This window comes from Montipora foliosa, chromosome 9, assembly GCF_036669935.1.
Source record: "Montipora foliosa isolate CH-2021 chromosome 9, ASM3666993v2, whole genome shotgun sequence".
Classification (NCBI taxonomy): Eukaryota; Metazoa; Cnidaria; class Anthozoa; order Scleractinia; family Acroporidae; genus Montipora; species Montipora foliosa.
In genome coordinates this window covers 3,747,457-3,769,956 of record NC_090877.1, presented here as the reverse complement: position 1 = coordinate 3,769,956, position 22,500 = coordinate 3,747,457, and the positions used below count along the sequence as shown (strand labels likewise).

Here is a 22,500-nt window from a genome sequence, read left to right as displayed (position 1 = left end):
ACCCATTAAAAATTCCTAAAATTCTTAAAATTACACCTTTGGCCTATCAAAAGGCAAAACATCCTCTTGTACCCGACTACACAACTCCTTTTTCTACGCAGTACTGACAATGACTAATGACAATGACCTTCATTTGTACACAGCCGGAAACTATACCCAATTTGTTATTATGTTTTCGAGTTAATAAATTAGGGTATACCAGCCACTCAAAATTACCATAAGGGCTAAAAAGTGAGAAGCAGTACCTTCAACGGGAGAAAGTATTAAAAATAAAGAATACGCTCTTGACCCAACTATTAGCGCTAAATCAAATATTTTAAAACGTGCTTACGGCATATTTATACTGAAAAACAAGATTCCATCGTAAAATGGACTGCTCGTCAAAACAGCACGGTCCGTTGAAAACTACTATTCAACAAAGCTAGCAAACTTTGGGTTATTTTAAGTTCTTATTAACTGAAGGTTAATGCTTTATTTTATTGAAAAAAAAAAAGGACTGCTTTGGAGAATCTATTGCCTTCTGTTGACTTTGATTTTCAACGCAGATTTTTGAAATTCCTCGGATCAATGCCTCCTCATAACACATTTTAATGTACACTCACAGCCAGGCATAACTTCCCTGAACATCGTTCAAGATAATCAAGTGAAGCCAAGAGTTTTGCGTATCACAAGTGTCGGCAAACATGTTGGAATTGTTGGATGACTTTATGCTAACTTAAGTTGGACAACATTGTTTTAACGCTTAATTGCCGCCTTCGGAGCGAGCAGAAGTCAAAGATGACCAGTTACGTTCTCGAAAGAGTCTGTCTTCCAAACCGTTTCCACTTCAGACGCAATGGTCGTTTGCTGCATACAAACGGCCAACAACATAGATGATGTAGCGCACAGCAAATAAGATAGTGTAAACGATGCAGCCAATGTTTATTCAAAATAAAACTAAATTCCTCACGCTTTGCAGATTTTGGAACAACTCGTTCTTCTCTTCCATGAGTTTGGTCAGTTTCTCTTCTGTCTCCTTCCTGAGTTCCTCTTCTTTGGCAAATCGCTCCTGAAGTTTCTTGAGCTGAAATTAAAGAGATGCCAAAATCGTTAACAGAAAAATTGCAATAAACTGACCTACATCAAAGGCCTCCTGTCTGCAATAGTTCGTAAAGTTCAACACTTCATAAAACCCTGTTTGACGTTAGCCTTAAATTGACTTCTGTTTGTTAAGAAAGCAAAACATTTCCGATAAATAATGATACGGTTGACATACTGTTTTCCTTTGGGCAAACAAACCACCAAAACGTGTGATAAAAGTAATGATTATTTTTCCAAGCACTGATACGGATGGCTGATCTCAGAGATCAACCTGATATGTGTTCCAACATTTAGGATGTCCAGACTACCAACAACTCGACCCAACGCCTGCACATCAAGGTTTAGTCTATTTTTCGACATCTGATTTCATCGCTCGCTTCAGTGTTTGCGCAACTATAGAAGACTTTGAATGCGAAATTCCATCACGAGTTTGAGTGAAGATCCTGTAAAAGGACTTGTATTGCCCTTTAACTTCGAATAAAGTTAGCGAGGCAAGAGCTGGGCACACTTGAAACCCATCGGAATATTTTACCCAAAAAGCATCAAATTCGGGGCAAAATTTAAGCAAAGAAATCATCGGGTGAAACGTCTGCTTTAAAAGGGAGATATCACAAAAACGAAAACCAGAAAAGCACACGCTAAGGAACAGTTTACAGAAACAAAAGATGATCGTTTCACTCGTCTCGAACAAAGCCTTTCCACTTTGCAACATTTCCACTAAAAATAAAAAACAGCGGTCTTCAACGTCTAAATTTTTCGTATTGTCTCCCCAAACTTGGGTAGGGAGGGGCCGGTTGCTCGAAGCCTGGTTAGCGCTAACTATGCTTCGAGCAACCAGGGCCTGGTATCACTGAGTCATTTGATATTTGGAGAAAATAATAGCCAAACTATAATGGGAGGGGGGGGGGGGGTGGGGATTATCGTGACATACTTACCTCTTCTGCCTTTTCCCTCATCTCCTCGTCAGCACGAGCAATGTTCAACAAAGGTTTCACCTAGAAATACAAAAAAATGCAAGAAAAAAATTGTCATCGCCACACCTCCGGAGCGTATTAATAGGGAGCTTACGAAACGAGGACGACGACGGTTACGAGGACTTCATTTAAAAGTACAAGTTCGCGTTATTCATATCACTACGAAACTATTTCATGTCGTTTCGCGTTAAAAATGTGTAGTAACTGTAGAGGAATTAAAATGGTATGAGTGGGTTGGAAGTGTAGAGAGAGCTGAAAATTCATCGTCATGTGCTAACGTCCTCCACAAATCCTTGAATTTGGTGATTTCACGTCGTCATTTAGGAGATGACGGCAAAGAAATGTACCAAAATGTAAAACGCACGCGCAGAGCGTGCACAGCCATTATTTTTGCTCACTAAACCTATTGTTTTGTAGCGTCGTCGTTTCGTAAGCTCCCTAATGGAACTAAAAGGGAGCTTACGAAACGAGGACGACGACGGCTACGAGGACTTTATTTAAAAATACAAGTTCGCGTTATTCATATCACTACGAAACTATTTCATGTCGTTTCGTGTTAAAAATGTGTAGTAACTGTCGAGGAATTATACTGGTGTGATTGGGTTGGAAGCGTAGAGAGAGAACTGAAAATTCATCGTCATGTGCTAACGTCTTCCACAGAACCTTGAATTTGGTCATTTCACGTCGTCATTTAGGAGATGACGACAAAGAAATGCACCAAAATGTAAAACGCACGTGCAGAGCGTGCAGAACCATTGTTTTTGCTCACTAAACCTATTGTTTTGTAGCGTCGTCGTTGCCATCGGCGTCGTCATTTCGTAAGCTCCCTAAAGCAACGACGACGGCGACGGCAACGAGAACGTAATCTCAAAATATAAATTCAGGTTATAGCCATTTGTGAAAATGCCAGCTGCTTGCTTTGGAAAGCCGATCGTTTAACATGTTTTCAAGCTAATTAAAAGAAACACGTCTGTGAAGTTTGACGACTTAAATCCTTTCCGTTCTTGAAATAAAAAGGGAATCGAATTGTGACACACGAAATGGCCCGTAAAGTTTCGGGCCCCAGGCCCGGGTTGCTCGCTAACCAGCGTTAAATACCATGGAAACCTATTGGTTTTGATACCTCTTAACCAACGGCTCAGCGGGCTTCGAGCAAGCGGCCCCAGTTTGTTCTTTCCGGGACGGGATTAGAGTCAACAAAACCCGAAAACGTCACCGCAAGATATTTCTCGATTATTCAGTCTCGTTCTCATCGTCCAATGCGGGCGAATTATCCAAAAAATAAATTGGTACGAGCGGTTTCAGAGTAAAAACATGGGGAAAAGGGGTGTAGACTTTCATAAACCGGACAAAAATGGCAGAGGACAAAACAACCATTGTTATTCCCAATAGGCCTTGCCAATTATGTTTCGCTTCGTTCTTTCGTTTTGTGGACATTAATTATTTCGGATCCGGTATATGAAAGGCCAGCAGGGACAAGGTTCACGTTTGTTTGCTCACGTTGTCGTAAAACTTCTAATTTTGTGATTTCACACCTTTGTTATGCAGAGTGCCACAGATATAAATTATGTCCTAAAATGGGTACAGCACGTGAGCGCGATTATTCTTCCGCTTTTAACCACTGACTGGATATTATTATGGACTTTCAGACCTACGACGGCGACTTCGACGAAAACGCTCAAACGGCAACTTTGCACTATCGTTAATTAAGTCTTTCGCGATTTGTCCACCTCTTTTACGTCGTACAATGTTATCGAGGTATCCTAAAAAATAGGTACGAGAGGATTTAGAGCGAAGGGCCATTTCCGAGTTGCTGTTTGTCTCTAAGGGAAATGAGTTTGATTTGCATAAGAATAAGCAACTCATTTCCATTTGAATGGTCGTGGACCAGGACTCGCTTTGAGAATGAAAGAATCTGTGTTTAATAGTGCTTACGTTGTCGTCAAAACTTCAAATTTGGAGGACTCGCTTTGAGAATAAAAGAATCTGTGTTTAATAGTGCTTACGTTGTCGTCAAAACTTCAAATTTGGTGATACCACGTCGTCCTTACGCAGATTACACCAAAAAATAGGGAGTTTAAGAAACGACGACGGCTACCGCGACGACAAGGCCACAAAACATCAATATTAGGGCCGTTTATACGAGAGAAAATAAGCTGCGGCTAACTCTGGCCGCGGCTTGCGTAAGCCGCTAAAGGAACTATTTATACGAGTATAAACTCCCCGGCCAGGATAAGCCGCGGCTTGAGAAAGCCGTGAACGTAGATTTTGTACCATTTATACGGGGTGTTCGCGGCTTACGTAAGCCGCGGCCAGAGTTAGCCGCGGCTTATTTTCTCTCGTATAAACGGCCCTAATATTGGTTAAAGGAGGAAAGAAAATCGTGCTCACGTCACAACGTGAGATCACCAAATTTGAGGTTTTAAGGACAACGTGAGTGTACAAATGCGAATCTTTCATTCTATATTTTTACTCTGAAACCGCTCGTATAAATTCAGTTTTAGGATAATTCGGCCACATTCCACGAAGTGAACGAGATTAAATAACCGCGAAAGAATTACGATTGTGCGAAGTTACATTTTGAAGTGACGTTTTCGCCGCTGTCGCCGTAGTTGAATGAAATGCGTGCTGCACGATTAGTTTTCCTATTTCAACCAATGATGTTGTTGACTTGTGGCGTTGTTGTTGTTGTCGCCGTCGTCGTTTCTCGAACTCCCTGTTATTGGTTAAAAGAGAAAACGTGATCGTTCGAGATCGTGCTGCACGTGCGGCAGCCATTTTTGTTGATTTCCTCTGCCGGCTTTACAACACAACAACGCGACGACACCAAATTCAGATTTTGACGAAACCGCGAGTATTCAATTAGTCCGGAAAATACAAAACAAATAATACAATTGGTGGTCAAGCCAGGCTGGGAGCCCAAAGAATCTGCTGACAAACCTTAAGACTTCGCCGCCTCTGTCAGCTTGACAGTAGCTCCCCGAATTGTGTGAGAAAATAGCTTAGCGTCACGTTTAGGGTGAAAGGCAAACGCCAGACTAAAACTTGTTGATGTGAAACTTGAACTTATCAATGAAGTAATTTATATAAATGTCAAGTAGTCATCTTTTTTTTTCCGCTTTCTGTCTACTTCATCTTTGAATGCTAATTGCGAGTGCCACAAATTGTGAATCGGTTTTTTTTCTCTCTCTGTCGTACTTCAAAACCGCTCATACCAACCCAGCCACAGGATACTTAACCAATATTGTACAACATCAACAAGATTGAACAATCGCGAAATACTTATGACAGCGTTAAGTTGCAGTTGAAGTGACGTTTCTGTTGCCGGCGCTGTTGTCGTGTCAAAGAAGCTATTGCTTTTCATTGTTCAGAGACAAAAATGACAGGATGTAGTCAAAGCTCACTTTTCTGAACAGTCTGAGTTACTAGGTAAACAGAAGATGCAAACAAGCTACAATAGTCCGCAGAGCATCCACTACATGAATAAAAGAATGGCGGTCGCAACATTGACTTTGCCGATTTAATGCTTGAAAGGGTGACTTTCGCTCGAAAAAGCTATTGAGGGCAATATCTTGTCCGAGGTGAGAGGCTGGTCTTTAGAACTGGTTTGAGGTAAATGTTCGCCAAATGCAGAGATTGTTTTCATTGAGTGTAAAAACTAATTACTAGCTTATTTGTGCGCCATTAGTTTTTTGAACCAATCTACTTTGTAATTGGTTAAAAAAGTCTTCCACTGAAAAGCAACAAAACTAACTTATGCCCCGTTCACACGAAACCTAACCATGTCTTAAACATGTTTAGTTAAACACGGTTTCAAAGTGTTTTTTTTTTAAAATCATGAATACTGATTTTGTCAACCACAAATTTAGCACACTTCAAAGCATATATTGAAACTCATCTGAGTCTGATGTAAAAGTCCTGTAACTGATTTTCCTTTCGTTAAACCTAGTTTAATTAAACATGTCTTGTTGATGTGAATAGATACCTTCAAATCTTTAAACTTTGTTAACCATTTTTTTTAACGGCGCTTAAAGACAGGGCCATTTCTGATTAGCTTGGTTGATCATCTCTGTTTTGATCTCTTCCATAATAGTGTATTTGCGATACAGTTTAAGGTGCTTACCTTTGTGTAGAGCTTCCACCAAGACCAGTTTCTTAGGAACAGATACTTTCTCACATTGCGTTGGATGACAGCAACTCCAATTCTAAGGGAGGATTATTGAAAGGAGTAATGTATGCGTTGTCATTCTAACACCGTGCAGTAAAATTATCTGATCAAACTAACGGACTGTGAGTCAACGAGTGCCAAAATGGAAGTCAAGATTTTTTCGTCTTTTAGCCATTTTCGAGTTCACTTCCACTACCTCTTCAAAACAATTTTCTAATAGGGAGCTTTAGCAACGACAACGGCGACGGCAAGGAGAACGTCACAAATTTGCATATTTAGTGGGCAAAAACAATAGCTTTGCACGCCCTGCACGCGCGTTTTTAATTTTTGTCCATTTCTTTGCCGTCGTCAGCAAAGCAACAACGTGAAATTACCAAGTTTGAGGTGTTATGGAGAACGTCAGCACCTGGAGATAAATTTTCATTTTTCTCCCCTAAATTAAGCGCCGCTCGTAACAGTTTCATTCCTGAGGGACTGAAACACCTTTGTCATATTAAAAGGCTTGGAATAGTCGCGAAGTGATCGCAATAACGTGGATTTATGTTTTTACATGACGTTCTCGTTCCCGTTCCTGTCGTCGTTGCTAAAGCTCCCTAATGTCTCCGATCGCACGGAAATTACCCCCGTTATTGTAAATGATTATTTACATTAGGCTTAACAGGAGACTTGAATTCCAAGCGCGTTCTTACTTGCATGAAAAGTAGAAGGGCTAACGAAAACACTTAAACTCGTTTTGAAAAAGAGGCTCATCGTTGAACAGCCTCGCCTTCAGTTTCAAAGGTCATGTCGGCGAAGGTCACGGTCGAGGCTCTTTATTGCACGTTACCTTACCTCATTTACCATAAAACCGTGTGTAGTTTATGTATGTACAAAACAAAACTTTGCCAAAAGTCAGAAGTGTGGATTTTACCTCTGGTCACACATTTTGCGGTACTCTTTACGCATTAGATAACCCTTGCAGTAAGCTTGGAACATGGAAATTATTTTGGCGAGTCTTTCGTCTCTCATGTCTTCCAACTCTCCCAAGACACCGGCTCTGAAGAATACCTGGAAAGCAGCAGCAAAGTCACGGTGAGCAAACATAACTGGGAGAATCCGTTTTAAATGGAATTATCCAACATAGCGGATCGAGGTCGAATCGAGGCGAGTTTTGACACAGGACAGAGAAAAGATGGGTCTTTTAGCAGGGAAAGAAAGACGAAAGACAGAAGTGATCTTCGTTGTGATTCGGACAATTTAAGCAATAGACCCTATCCGTATTCTCAGTATTGGACTGGAAATAGCTTGCAAAGAAGGTTAATGCGGGGGAATATATTAAAAAGTATTTGCATTTGTGAAAAGATTCCCTCGCATTAGCCTCCACTGAAATGAACAATGAAAGCAAATCAAGTCAAATGTTGGTTTTTGAGGAGAGGGGAAACCGGAGTACCCGTTACAGTTATGATTAGTTTCTGCCGTCTGAGAGGTTTTCACGCCCATTCTGACACTAACGCCCCAACTACTTTTGCCACTGATTGTAGCTGGATTTCTCAGGTGTCTCTTAGAGTATCTAAGAGAAAATAGGCCATTTTACAGTTGTTTGCTCAGCGACCAAGCCTATGAATGGCTGCGAGGCTGCCGGTGACCTTGCATTGATACAGACCTCACTGCTTTTATCATGTAAATTGTGTGGTTGTAACGCTAATTAGTCCATATTAACATTACAAAAGCATGAAGGTTTGTATCAAAACAGGGTCACCGGCAGCCTCGCTTCCATTGTTAGGCCTGGTAACTTAGCCACAACTGTAAAATGGTCTACTGCTTAATTTGTCCGGATAAATTCGGGGATCACGCCTCTCTTTTCGTCTAAAACCTGCACTCCAAATATATATACATTAATTTTATCAGAATGGAATGCTGGTCCAAAGTTGATCAAAGGAAGGACCATTTCTAGTTGATGCGAGGTATCCCTTGGGAAATCGGTTATTACTCATAGCAACTTTGAGCACCACCATAGTTGACACTGAACACACACACAAACACTCACAAATTGAAAAAAAAAAAATCTAAAATAAGAGTCATTGTTGGCCAGTTTTTAAAGAAAATATTCTTCATTTTGCAATTGACATCCCCAGTGATCAACTCCCCAGTTAAGAGTTTCTCCTACAAAGTAGGATTCATTACACAACAATACCTTGCTCGATCCAACCCTGTAGGAAGCCTTCTCTAACTGGATGGCGTCCAGGAGTTTCTCACAGGCCTTTTTCCCATCAACGAATCCACCAGCAACAGCAGTGGGTGCCAAGATCTGGTATCTGAAATGGAATAACAAACAATATGTCTACACTCTGCGATAAAAGGGCTGGTTTGATAGAAGTGTTTGACAACAGGACAGGACTTAACCAGGAAAACACTCAATGGCAATATTTAAATTAGGTCACTTTTCAGTCAGCGTTAGACAAAGCCTTGGTTTCACGAGACATTATCATGATTTTCTATGGATTTCACTGATGTGCAAAACCTAGAAAAAAGTGGGTTTTTTGGAAGTTTTTCGGTACTGGTGCCAATGGATTTAAGGATGGCCAATAAAATCCGCTGAACAAGTTATCAAACATTGATAACTTTACGGAATTGATAGTGCTATTGACCTTTTAACAACTAAGATCTCAAGTAACTCTACTCAAAGTGCGTTATAAGTCAGCTTACAGGCCTAGTGGCCCATCAGGCCAGAGCTTATCCCCGGTTCCTGTTGCATGAATGGATGGGATGCTAGTCCATCGCAGGGTTACCCCCAGCATTTCGCTGGTAGGTACCCATTTATACACCTGGGTGGAGAGAGGCACCGTGAGAGTAAAGTGCCCAAGAACACAACACAATGTCCCCAGCCAGGTCCCGAACCCGGACCATTCGCTACGAAGTCAAGCACACTAACCATGAGGCCACTGCACCTCCCACAAAAAGTGCGTTATACTGGTCTGTAATTCAATGAAATACAGTATTCAGTACAAGTAACGGTACACAACATATGCATCTACATTTCCATGCTTGTTTTGTTGGGTGAGATGAAAACAGCCACAGGTAGACTTTGTAAGTCAACATTTCCCCCACCCACCTAACCCACATAACAAAAAGATTACTACGGTATGGACTACATGTACATGTACTGTAGAAGTAACAACCCCTACTGTTAACAGACAGCATGGGGGTTCTTTTCAGTACCATGTTAGATAAATTACCAAAGGTAACAGGTGTTGCATAACGGAGGCTACGGGTGACTCTCCTAGCAGTAAATGCATGTTTCCATACCCACCTCTGACGGAATTCCTGGAAGGGAACTCTGTTAGGGAAGCCTTTGCGACAGATACGGATTCCCTCCAGCACACCATTACATCTAAGCTGGTGCAAGACCAGGCTTGACTCGATCACACCTGCCTTCTTATGCTCATTAGGAACAATGCAGCGTACAAAATGTGGGCATGTGCTATAAAGTGTGTCCATGAGCCGTCCCAGAGATTCCTAAAGATACAAGATTAACTTGAGCTCATTCCAAAAAAAACTTCTATGAAGCTGGCTTATCCTAAGCTCTGTATTACATTAGTTAATAAGGGGCTGTAAAAATAGTAGCCATAGGTGGTATTTTGTAGTTCAGCTATCTCGCCAAAAAGCAAGTAAAAGCAAATTTATGGCACTTAACTTCCAAAATGAACTGCCATTACACAATAAAATTAGTGCAGCCAATAAGACAAAAAAGAGGCCAAAAAATTTGGCTTCGACTTGTGAAATTTCATTAACTAAAGTGCAACTGAAATGCGGCAAAAGTTCAACAAACTGAGTATCCTTGAGGCTTTTGCGTTTTGTCATATTAAAAAACACTAACTTTTTTCGGGTAAAACACACAAATTTGAAATTGAAATTAACGTTTAGTTTTACCAGCACAACCGAAACATCACGTTTCACCTAGTAAGAAAGTTAGTGTTTTCTATGCATCCAGTTACAGTAATTTTATTTGTTGAAATATGTTGCACTCCCGTTCAATTTTTGGTTTCACCACCAATGTGGTGGAGAGTCACACATAAGGCCAGACCATTATGTAATGACGCAAGGCATACCCATAACAAATTATCATCACTTTCTCACTGTCACTTTACATGCTAAGAACCACTGGAAAATGGCTGAACAGCCACTGTATACCTTGTGTTTGCTGCTGACAGTCTGGAAACTGCCTCCCTTTCCTCTGGCGTGTGCTGAACAGAAAGATATATAATTAACCCACAGGGCATAACAACACATGGCATAAATAATCAGCACTTTACTTTTAATACAGGTGGTGCTTACATTCTGTGGCATAGTCCTTGAAAAGGTTGGCAATGAATGGGTCACTTGACTTGGCGAACAGTCCCGCAACAGCCTCATTGATTGGATCTTTGTTCTTGTCCAACCAGCCATCCACGTTGTAGCCTACAGTGCCAGCATAGTGAGCAACTTCAAAGTGGTAGTTGACTGCGCTTTTGCCAGTGATTCTTGGCTTGGCATATTTGGGATGCTTGCCTTCGTGGTTGTTGTGCATTTTTTGCAAGAAGGTCATGTCTGTCGCCTTGGGAACAATGCACTCTTCTTCCAGAATAGCAAACACTCCCATCGGCTGAAATAGCAAAGCACGATAATAATTATTGTAATTAAGGCATATTTTGGTTAAGATTTGACTGTCAAACAATGTACATGACAATAATGATGTTCAGTTTACTTTTTATTGTTCTTTTTACATGCTTTTAATTTGATGTTAATTAGGTAATATGGAGGCCACCTAAAAACACTGACAGAACACTGTACGTCCAGAAATGGACCTAATTAGGTGCATGCCAAATTTTGACATCCAACACCGGGTGTCCCCGTAAGTCAAAACTTTCGCTACTTATTTCCAACAATAAGGTAACGGTAAAGGTTAAAGTGCTACTATGATCAACTTTTTTTTCCCTTGAGTTTTTAGGTTTATCATATAGAATTCCAGGAAAGATTACAAACCCTGTTTACCGTTTGGAAATATCTGCATTGGTTCTGGAGATATTTAAGTTTGAAAAATGTGTAAAATATGCAAACGAGAGGATTGATGATGTCATTCACTCAACCCAGTATAAAATCAAGTATATAAATAGAGCTAACTAGGTCAATTTGCTTCAGAGACCATTGAAACTTGGTAGGCTAATAGTTCTACAGGCAACACACCTACGGCTGTAAAATTGGTTCCCATGACAACTCACTCTTTTCCAGTTCCCTCCAACCTTATTTCAATATTTTGGTGATCTTAAGCTAGAAAAACATTTAACAAGGTCACAAACTCAACCTAACATATTTTCATGCTTGCAGGATCATGCAGACGAGGCAACATTGGCAAATATCAAAATAGAACACCAAAGGTGGCCAGGAAAGCCTTTAAAATCAGGGAGGTCTGGACCCCAGTATGTTGCCATGGTAACAAAACTGATATGCGCGTAATGTGGAGCACATTTACTAGACTCTTCCTGCAAAGAATCAAGCATTTTTATACAAATTTTCCGAGATATCTTTGTCATCATATTTGATCAAAATGCGGTTGAGTTTATGACGTCATCACTAGGCTAATTTGCATATTTTAAAAACGAATATCTCTGGAACAAAACGAGATATTTGAAAATAGTAAACAGCATTCTACTTCTCGTACAGACTACAAGATTATGTCTTAAAATGGCTTAGATAGGAAAGATGTGAATTTCGTCATAGTAGGGTAAGATAGCTTAGGGTAAATGCAGCAAATTTACCTTTTCAATAAGTTCAATAGTGGGAAGCAAGTCAAGGCCAAAGTTGATGAAATCCCACTCGATGCCTTCACGTTTGTACTCTTCCTGCTCCAGGACAAACATGTGGTGGTTGAAGAACTGCTGTAGTTTCTCATTGGTCAAGTTGATACAAAGCTGCTCAAAGGTGTTGAACTAGAAAACAGCAGACGGTAAAGCCACACAGTCAATTATTATTATCAAGCAACTTGTGCAACCTACATGACATTGTGTATCTGTTACAACTTGCATCTCACCTGAAAGATCTCAAAACCAGCAATGTCCAGCACACCGATGAAAAAGGCGCGCCTTTCCTTGGTCTCTAAAGTTTTGTTAATTCTATCAACAAGCCACAAAAACATCCTCTCGTAGATACACTTGCTGAGAGCACCGATGGAATAGGTTACCTGAGTAAAGCATTCAATTAACATTCAAGAAGTTTAAAATGTTTACTAACATGCATTCATTTTACAATGAGATCTACATTTCTCGACACGACCAAGAAGTTAGCGCAAAAACCCCAACAGAAGTAAAATTAACCTTAACTGTTATGTATTCAGGTATTATTGGACACTAATACTTTCTACAAATAGGCTTAAAACTTCTTAATAAGTAAACCAAAATAATGCTCTGAGCATTGGCACACTGTGGCAGTTCGAGAGTCAATCATATATCATCATTATCATCATCATCACATCTTTATTTACCCTCTGATTTTAGAGTAGCTTGATGTAGCTAGAATCTTCGAGCATTTACCTTCCCAACCATGATATCCCATAGCCCTACACTGTACTCTTTGCAAATGGTATGTGGGTTTGTTTACATCCCACAGGATTATGAACATTATAAAGGCTTGTGAGACAGGGCCTACAATGCATATTGTCCTTATTCGAGAAGACTGGAGAATCTAACCATTTGCAGATATGTCATTACAAGAGCAGCACTTTCTCCTCAGTTATTCAAAGCCCGTGCCATGCATCCAATGGGTTAACGAAATCTTCAAACAGTGGGAAATTCACTTTTACTTGAATTTTGTAATCACCTGTTGGAGATTTCTGCCCTGGTTTACAAACTCACGACCAACTTTGATTCGTGGCTTAACGATGGACTTTCCAAAGTCTGTTTGTGAAATTGCCAGCAAGAATGACACTTTATCCAGGTCTAAAAGAAAGGGGAAAAAATAGTTTTGTCACCAAAGCAACAAAATTACTGCTACCACGACAGCAAAATTCCTAGTGAGTAAAAATTCTGTCATTCTGTCAAAGCCACAATTCGCTGGAAATCAATTCTTTTTCAAATTTGTTTTTGTATCCACTGAGAATAATTCTTGAATAAGAGCAAACGGTAACTTAATGATAATTATCGTTCAAAGTTTTTGTAAAAGTACTGTATCATCAATATACAATACAATAACTTTATACTGATTGGTCATTCTGAACAGTGCATGCAGAGCTGAAGAACTCGTGGCATTCTAAACATAGAAAGATACCCGCAAAGGTTGACTCATAGGGCTTGTAAGGGAGAGGCAAAGCTCCTACTCATGGCCTCCTGGACAATCAGTTATATGGCCGTGATAACAAACGAAGATAAAGAAAGTCAATTTGTTTAGTTTCTGTCAACGTGTTTGAAACTCAGAGATGAAGAAATGCATCAAGTTACAGTGAAAAGAAGTATGAAAGCATTGAAATTCTTTTAACTTGGGGATGCGATTTGAGCCTACAATGGAGCAAAGTCTTTAAAAGGTCTAAAGTCATTTTTATCTGGGATCTCGATTAGATGACTAGTTCGGGATACCGGGGTATTTGTTCCATATCAGGGAGAGTTGGCAAACCAGTAACTGCATTTGCCTTGATGGCTAATAACATTTATAAAGAACAGACATGACAATTTGGTATTGCTTCATTGAGAAGCATACGTATCAAAAACTCGTGCTTCATGCTTCATCACAGTATCCATATGCCTCAAAACAATAACAGCACTTGGCTCTTCTCAGTGTCTGAATACCCTGATAAATCACTCGCAGTTGTTTCTGATTACTTCTCGCATTTTACCTTTGGGGTCAGCCACCTCTGCTTGTTCCTCTCTGGGCCTCTGTTTAAATTTGGAGTTACCCCAGTGAAGGCATGCAGCACAGATTTTATACATGGCAAACTTTTCTTCTTCAGTGAACCCCAGCACATTAGCAGCTTCCTGTAAAAAGAATTTGTACAATAAAAAACCATCAGCTCTTTAAGAACATAAACATCCTCTCAAAAACTATGTCGTCTTTAGTAATTATTCTTTCCCTACCAAGAATGCCATGCATACATGTAGATTTAATTTCACCAAAGCAGGAGTCATGACCCCATTGATTCACTGTATCTTCATTTGAGTGAAGTAATCCTTGCACTTTGCCACACAATTGAATGTCTAGGAAAGTGCGATCTACTGATTACTTCTCTCATTCCTCTATAACCCGCACTTCAAATATAAATTTATTTCATTTCATTTCATTTCATTTAAATGTTGAAGTTGCACATTGCACTACGAGATAAGCATTATGACACCTTCATGGGCCATTTAAAGCCACCATTGGCTTGAAAGCAAATCCAAGTTAGAGTGAATTTGAAAAAAGACCTTGTACTTCAGGAGAGTTAATGCTTTGAAAACAGGGATAAAGTAAATTAGGAATTAATAGTAACAATAATCATCACCATCACCTTTATTTTCAAGAACAAGGAAAGGAAAGGAACTTTTTTTAAGGGTCTAGGGACACTGTAAACTGAAATCAACAATTAAGGGAGATCAAGTCAAATGTTGGTTTTCGAGGAGACGGGAAAACTGGAGTACTTACCCGGAGAAAAACCTCCCGGTGCAGAGTAGAGAACCAACAAACTCAACCCACATATGATGCCGAGTCTGGGAATTAATTAAAACCAGACCACATTTGGTGGGAGTCAAGTGCTCTCACCACTGCGCCATCCCGGCACCCCAAGGAAAACGCATCCACAATACAGTTACCTAATTACATATAGGCCCTGAAGCTAAATAACAGGAAACTTCAACCCACAACAGGCTTGAGGTCTGGGAATTGATCCAAGGCACGTTGGAAGACAAATGCCTTATCCCTGCACTAACTCTGCCTCCCATGATATTCCATTTTAGCCTTGTAACTAGTGCCTTAGCCTTAATCTTTCCCACTTGAGAGTGAGACTTGTAGGTTTTACACTAGCAAACGCCAGTCTATTTTACTCGATGATATGGGGTTCCATTAAAACACATAGCGTAAGGTAAATAAAATACGAAGCTTACCTTTGGTTTGATTGTTACTTTGTCTTTTTTTTTTTTACTTTGTTTTTTACTTGTAAGTTGGGAAATTTTTGAAATAAAAATTAAATGCACAAATTTTTTACCTACCTCTGTAACATTGAATTCCTCAACGTCATTGATTCCATCAGCCTTTTCTGCACCTTTCTTGAGGATTTCATAGTCACCAGACTTTGTCGACTCAATGAGAAGTTTATCTGAATCGAAGTTGTACACTAATTTAGTAAGCAGTTTTCACAAAATGAACTGGAAGTAAGAGATTTTTAAAATAAATTTTAATTAGTAGTTAAGCCAAGTGAAGTGAAGTGAATCTACTAGTCTCTCCCCTAAGGGCTTTGTAGGACTAATTTACAATGCTTTGTGGCAGACATCAGCCAGAATGCTTGTTACACAGTCTACAATTAATTTTTTTTAGGAAGTGAAAGATGTCCCGTCCAGTTGTCTTGATTAACTTTGTGATGACTTTAGCGCACATGCATGTGAAGGGAAACTTGACAACAAATCAAAATTTAAATTCATGCTTAACACTGTATAATATTCAGATTTATTTATATACTTGATTATTGCATTTCTGATTGATCAATGACAAATGCAATGATGAGTGTGAAAGAAGTTATAGAGTGTAACATGGAAGTTGCTATGGAAACAGAAATGGAGTTATTTTGTGGACTATATAATAAATAAATAACTAAATAATTATTGCACAAATTAAGTTGCTTGTGCATTTCAAGATTTACGGGCACGTCAGTGATGTTTTGAAAGTTCTCAAATTGCACTTGTCAAATTTCAAAACATTGCTTAGTTGTGGAATGTGACCTGTGTTTCAGACCCAACTCATTGAACGAACATTCCAACACGTTGCCAGCAGTTAAACAGAATTAATTAATTCATTCATCATTTTCCACTCAGTCTTAAAAAGCAACTAACACGCAAATGTTGAACAGAGTTAAACCCTGTTAATTAATTAATCATCAGCTTAAGGGTTGAAAGTTGAAAGTTGGAAAGTGTTTCACAGTGCAGGTAAACAGGAGGGCTATTTTATTTGAAAATCAGCAGAAACAGCTTAAAGGAACAATGAGGCTGGGTACTTGCCAAAACAAAGTTACTGTTAGATAACTGCAGGGAATTAAATTTGTTTACTATTCCATTATTATGGCATTTTAAATACCATATTTGGTCAAGAGAATACACAAAATATGTGAAGGTAATACACTGTTAAGTGTCACCTTGCTTGCATTTTTCCTTGCTCTGTTGCTTGTACAATTTGTGACATTAATTACTATGCATCTCGGCAAATAGAGCAGTTTTCAATTGAGTGTCGAAAGTAATTAGTGAATTACTTTGGTTTATGATTACTTCACTCAGTGACTGGTTCAAAGTTCTCGCGCCATTTTTTCAACCATGCAATCAGAAGTGAAACCAAAACCAATTGCGGCTCGCGCGTGCAAATTTTCCCGCGCTTTGTGTCAGCTACTTGTAATTACTTCGAGTTTTGATTGGTTTACTGGATTGTCTCTGAACTTTTTGATTGGCCAAAGTAATTACTTTGGTTTTGGTTTTACAACACTCAATTGAAAACTGCTCTATCAGTGCATATTATAATGTTAAACCATTCATTCAATAAGCTAAGGTATATATATAAACATAAAATTCAACAAACCGTGATACTGCTTCCCAGCACCATACAAAAGCTGATAAAAAATGTGGTAATTTCTTTCACCCTCTAGTTGAAAAACCACTCGTGACTTTTCCAGCAAATCTGAGAAAAAGGAGAAAAATATTTACCATGATGGTAACTTTCAGTGTTGTAATCTAACCAGTAGGGTATGGCATATCTTTCTACCACAACAAACAAATTTGGAATCATCATACATGATTCAATATCTGCTCCTGCAAGCTTTCCCTGAGGTCCAAAGTGGCAACGGATGAATTTTCCCTAAAGGAAAGAGAAGGAAAGGTTGAGCATTCTAACTGAGACTAAATACCAAGTCCATAATTCACTTACTGTGCCTTAATTGCTTAATTATATAGACTACCGAAGTTCAAATTCCAGCCAACTGTTTCATTTTTCATTCTTTCCAATGTACATGTCAAATTGAGCATTACAACTGGCTGTGTTTGATCAAGTTTCTTTGGTGCGTTCTGAACAATCTTGTAACTATGGCAGCAAATATGACAGACAACAGTAAAATACCAAACTGTTGATTTCATTTGAGCAAGTTAATGAATGCAAAAAATCAGTCTGCAAAATGAAAATATTCCAATACCATTTTTCACAAAATTTGTTAAAGAAAATAGTATTGGAATATTCGTGAATTTAGATCATCTGACACTTACGATATTAAATATTTTGGTCTTTCAAGGTCACATGTCATTAAAGTACTCATTACAAACTTATTTTCAAAAGTTAAGTTTTTTAATAATTTCATATTTAATGATGAACACGTTGACTTTGCTTTTGCTGAGCTGTTGATCTACATGTTTATAAATGCAGTGAGACAGTGATGCAATAAAAGTCTGTACTTTATTCCGTGTACTCACAAATCTGGAGGAGTTGTTATTCCTCAGCGTCTTGGCATTACCATAGGCTTCCAGAATTGGATTTGCTTGTACAACCTGGTCTTCCAGTGAGCCTCCCTGTAGACAACGTTCAATTACATGATATCAGCATTGACAACATAAAACATAAACATGTGCTTATGTAGTACAACGTACCACAGAACAAAAGTCGTGAAAAACAGTAGTATGGGCGCCAGGGGAATTTTCTTCCAAGGAACGAGACAACAGTACGCAAGATGAAGGTAATGACCAAGGACTGAAGAAAAAATGTCGCCTAAGGACCGCCTAGAGCTCTAAATTACAAATGTGACAACTGCCAAGTGCACAATGGTGACCAAATCAAGAGATTACACCAGCTTGCAATTGGTCACAGCACCCTGGATACCAATATTAAGGTTTTAATAATAATAATAATAATAATAATAATAATAATAATAATAATAACAATAACAAATAAAGATACTTTTAATTAATAGATTTCTCACAATAACAGCTAATAACAATCGATTCGCAAAAAGTGGTTGAAAGTAATAACAATAACAAAAACATTTAACAATAACAATAACAATAACAGCATCAGCAGAGCTGATGTGGTCGTACTTTTTAGTAAGTACATGTGAATAACGCATTGAACATCTACACCAGTTTTGTTGAGTTAGGAATTCATAGTTAGAAGTCGTTGCTGCTCACCCCGTCCTTGTGATCTCCAGGTTTGGTTTGTCCAGACACATGGGCCAAATACTGGATAACTTTCTTTGTGTTCTCGGTCTTTCCTGCACCAGACTCTCCACTGTCAACAAATCAGGAAAGCATTTTGTCGCCATCAAAGTAAATTTTATGTATAGTGAAGCAACGAAAGTAAATAAACACGTAACTTTGACAACGAATTTACCACACCTGTACACGTTCAGAGCAGAAAACAATCCATATGTCATGTATCTCGTAATGAATTGTACTAATGAACTAGTTATGAGCTTCATGTATCATGAATTATAATGTGCACAAGTCAACAACAGAATAAGCTGTGAAAATCTACGAAAAACTAACAACTTTTGGACCAAATGGAATTGTTCTGAAGGTGTTGCTTGAAGCACAGTGTAAAACAAAAACAAAAAAAAAACAGAAGACAATGGAAGTTATTCAGATGCAAATAGGCTTTATAAGATTTATACTAGAGTGTTTATTGGTAGATCTGTTGCATTGTACATAGAAGTGTATATGTACTGTATATATTTTATAATATTTCATAAATCCTGAGGAGTTTCCCGTGTATAAATAAAGATTGACTTGACTTGACTTATTTGCAGGATATACTTTGTCGAGAAGTTGAGGAAATTTTTTCACCTACACAAATAGGACTTTTTAAAGGTGAGTTAGCTAATATTTTGCCTTCTTGCTGTTGGGTCTTGATAACTGACTAACGTTCACGATATTTGTCCCTTTTGAGATGTACCAAGGTACTTTACTTGTCTCATTTTATATTTTTGTATTAAAGCTAAGCTATTTATTTTGTAAACCTACACATATGTCTATAGGTGGATACTTTCAATAAATAAATGAAGGAATAAATAAATAAATAAATAAACGTTGTATTTGTGGCTTGCTAACACGTTTTTTTATACAATAGTTGAAAAGGGCCTGGACAATCTGCGAGCCAGCGATTCATGCAAGCCATGCAAATTTCAGATTTAAGTCTAAGCATCCATTTCAAATAGTGCTGATAAACTGTCATTAAGTTTAAGCACCCATTTTGACTTGAAAGGCTCGCCATGCTGGCTTGCATGGCTCACACATTGTCAACACTCAGTTGAAAACAATGAGCAATAACAATCTACCTCCACTTGAAATGAAAGCTATGTACATGTAATTCCTTTTAACCTATTCCTCCCAAAGAGATTTCACAGATTTTACTTCGTCTAATGCCAGATGATTTTACTTGTTTATGGGGACTGATTCAGTGGTAAAAGGTTCAGGGGTAAAAGGTTTGAATGGCAGGTTTAAGGTACAGGTGACTTTTCCCAGGTCTCTTGTTAACAAAACCTTTACCAGTGCTAAACTTAGACCTCAGTAGGTCTCATTAGGTCTAAAAACGATATTTAGGTCAAAGGTTAGCCAATTTGAAGGTTTTGGGTTGCTTTAGTATAGGTAAAACAATGACCTGTAACAAGTGACCTGCGAAATGTGACCTGTGTTTTAAACCTGTTGCAGTTTGAATGCTCTGTAAAATGCGACCTGCTAAATTGGCCAGTCATAGATAATGTACTATTTGAGATTAAAAATAAGAATACCATAAGAATAAGAATACTCACGTGATCAACATAGACTGGTTTTCACGATCTTGTAACATATCGTGGTACGCATTGTCACAGATAGAGAAGATGTGAGGAGGCATTTCTGGGCGACGTTTTCCTCTGTACGCAAACACAATCTTTTCAGTGTAAATGGGGATTCGGCGATAAGGGTTGATGGCCACGCAAAACAAACCAGAATATGTCTGCAGGAGAAACAGAAAATCAAGACTAGGCTCGGGTAAAAAAGAAAGCACAATCCAAAAAGAAGATTGCTGCAAATTTTAAAGAAGAGGGAGGTCTTACAGCTGTACATCTAAAGTTTAAATTAACTGGAAGATTTGCAGCCCTGGTCAGAGTAAAAAAAAAAATTTTTGATTATCTGTGGGAGGGTGGGAAGGGTTCATGTAGTTTGGATGATGAAAAATCAGTCCTTCACAGGCCACGAGAGCTCAAACTATCTGAGCTTACTGTGTTCCAGAAACATGACAGAGAAAAAAAGAGACTATGGCTAGATCCCTTTTCACCATTTTCTTGAGAAATCACCAATAACACTACATGTGTACTCATTGACATTCCAGTTCATTTTTGTATTAAGTTCTACACAATTTTCATGGCAACAAAAAATTATTAATAATTCCTATTTCTATAGGTTTTATGTTCTGAAGGATTTCACTGATTTGGGGGTAAGCATTTGGAATACTAGAAGAGGAAATAAGGTATGGGAGATACCGGTACCATTAATTTAACTCTTTCACTCCCAATATCTGATTAGCAATTCTCCTTTCTAGCTGCTATACATTCCCTTTTATATTAGTAAAGAGAATTTGAGTTTGATCAAAATAACACCATCTGACTGATAAGTTTATTCATTCCCAACACCTGTCTGCTGAATAGTGAATTGATATTATAAGGAGAAGTTACATACTAATCACTTTTGGGAGTGAAAGGGTTCATTCAATGCCTCACTAGGGGGTGGAGGGAGGGGAGCATTGAGCTTTTTGGTTTTGGCCTTTTTTTATATCACTTTTTTGGTTTTTTCACTGTTTTTCAGTTTTAGTACGTATCTGTTGCAGCTTTCCCATTTTTGCATTAGCTTTTCGGGTTTTGTCAAAAATTCAAGTGGTTTTTCGGATCACTGTACACTCAGCAATTATGTTTGTTGGCAGCGTCCTAATTCTACCACATTGCTTTCTATTCGTAAATTAGCCTCCTAACACTGACTCAAAGTCATCATATGCTCCATGTAATACCAAAGAATTAGTTTGATTATGGTTTTGATGATTTTGATTGTGGTTTTCAAATTTGATCAAAATGCATAGCAGTTTTTCCATTTTGAGTCATTTTTTTTGGTGGTCTTGCAGTTTTTTTAAGACTCCAGTGTTCCCTCTCTCATTCATCACATACTGTACAGTACAATTTTATTTCATTTATATGAGAAAATGGACACTTGATTGCTCAAAATGTACGATTAATGATGTTTATCCTCTAAAGTTTTAATAAACATTTCGATCCAAGTCCTAACTATTTAAGAAACGGTCCAGATAAGAACGATAGCAACAATGGCAACAAACATGTTGGAATTCAGTTGGTATGCAAAAAGGTGATAACTTTTCTATTGTCTGTACTTACTTCTGATTGGCTTAAACAGAAAATGGTTAACAAAACTTCATAAAGCAGTATTATATTCATCCTTACTTTCCAACCATCTTCCATCTTTCATCTGGTCTCAGTTTAAATGAATTCCACAGAAATCGTATGTGGGGAACATGTAAAATTGTAAACGTTTCTTGGCTTTTGTTTTCAACTCTTGTGATTGGTCAAAATCTTTTAACACAAAAAAAAAACCCTTTCAAAGTGGGCTGTAAATGAATTTTATTGCGTTAACTGCCTTCCTGTAGGTTTATGCATTCTCTGTGTAAAAATGATAACATTCCTATGTGGGGAAAGCCCCGTTGCCGCATAACAAAGGAAATTGCTATCCACCTTACACGGATCATTACTTATAGGCTTTAATGAAAGGGAAAAAATTTAAATTACTTAGAACTAAAATTCATGTGATGGAAAGGACAGAAAAATCTTGCTCCAATGAGATTCATCAAGGATGAAAAGCAACAGGAACTTCTTGATTTAGTGAGTAGCAAACGAGGATTCCACTTCAGCCAGAAAACTGTTGCTGCACCAATCCAATGTTTTAAGTGAGAAGCTTAAAATACTATGGACAGTTGGGCAAATTTTATCAGATGGTGGCATGGAACTGAAAAATATTATTTTGGTCAAGGTAGAGGATTAAGGATTGGGGCAGTTTTTTAATCCAAAATGCAGCAGTGATCAGG

The 22,500-nt window shown here is 38.4% G+C and overlaps 1 protein-coding gene and 1 long non-coding RNA gene across 5 annotated transcripts in view; one reads left to right on the top strand and one right to left on the bottom strand.

Moving 5' to 3' along the window:
- Positions 1-22,500, bottom strand: part of LOC137970779 (myosin heavy chain, striated muscle-like) — an 81,374-nt gene that overhangs the window by 54,290 nt on the left and 4,584 nt on the right. For both annotated transcript variants that reach the window (XM_068817342.1, XM_068817341.1), the window contains exons 3-20: positions 20,186-20,370; positions 18,567-18,666; positions 17,859-17,954; positions 17,190-17,253; positions 16,978-17,076; positions 15,408-15,514; positions 14,063-14,201; positions 13,054-13,172; positions 12,269-12,418; positions 11,997-12,167; positions 10,537-10,843; positions 10,393-10,445; positions 9,512-9,717; positions 8,396-8,516; positions 7,133-7,269; positions 6,178-6,259; positions 2,016-2,075; positions 950-1,063 (exon numbers count right to left, since the gene is read on the bottom strand). In XM_068817342.1, coding sequence (XP_068673443.1) covers positions 950-1,063; positions 2,016-2,075; positions 6,178-6,259; positions 7,133-7,269; positions 8,396-8,516; positions 9,512-9,717; positions 10,393-10,445; positions 10,537-10,843; positions 11,997-12,167; positions 12,269-12,418; positions 13,054-13,172; positions 14,063-14,201; positions 15,408-15,514; positions 16,978-17,076; positions 17,190-17,253; positions 17,859-17,954; positions 18,567-18,666; positions 20,186-20,370 — 2,310 coding nt within the window. The remainder of the gene's footprint in view (positions 1-949; positions 1,064-2,015; positions 2,076-6,177; positions 6,260-7,132; positions 7,270-8,395; positions 8,517-9,511; positions 9,718-10,392; positions 10,446-10,536; positions 10,844-11,996; positions 12,168-12,268; positions 12,419-13,053; positions 13,173-14,062; positions 14,202-15,407; positions 15,515-16,977; positions 17,077-17,189; positions 17,254-17,858; positions 17,955-18,566; positions 18,667-20,185; positions 20,371-22,500) is intronic.
- The window catches only part of LOC137970781 (uncharacterized), a 25,138-nt gene continuing 21,513 nt past the window's right edge, over positions 18,876-22,500 (top strand). For all 3 annotated transcript variants that reach the window (XR_011116865.1, XR_011116866.1, XR_011116867.1), the window contains exons 1-3: positions 18,876-18,954; positions 19,184-19,244; positions 20,817-20,883. This is a non-coding gene — a long non-coding RNA (uncharacterized lncRNA). The remainder of the gene's footprint in view (positions 18,955-19,183; positions 19,245-20,816; positions 20,884-22,500) is intronic.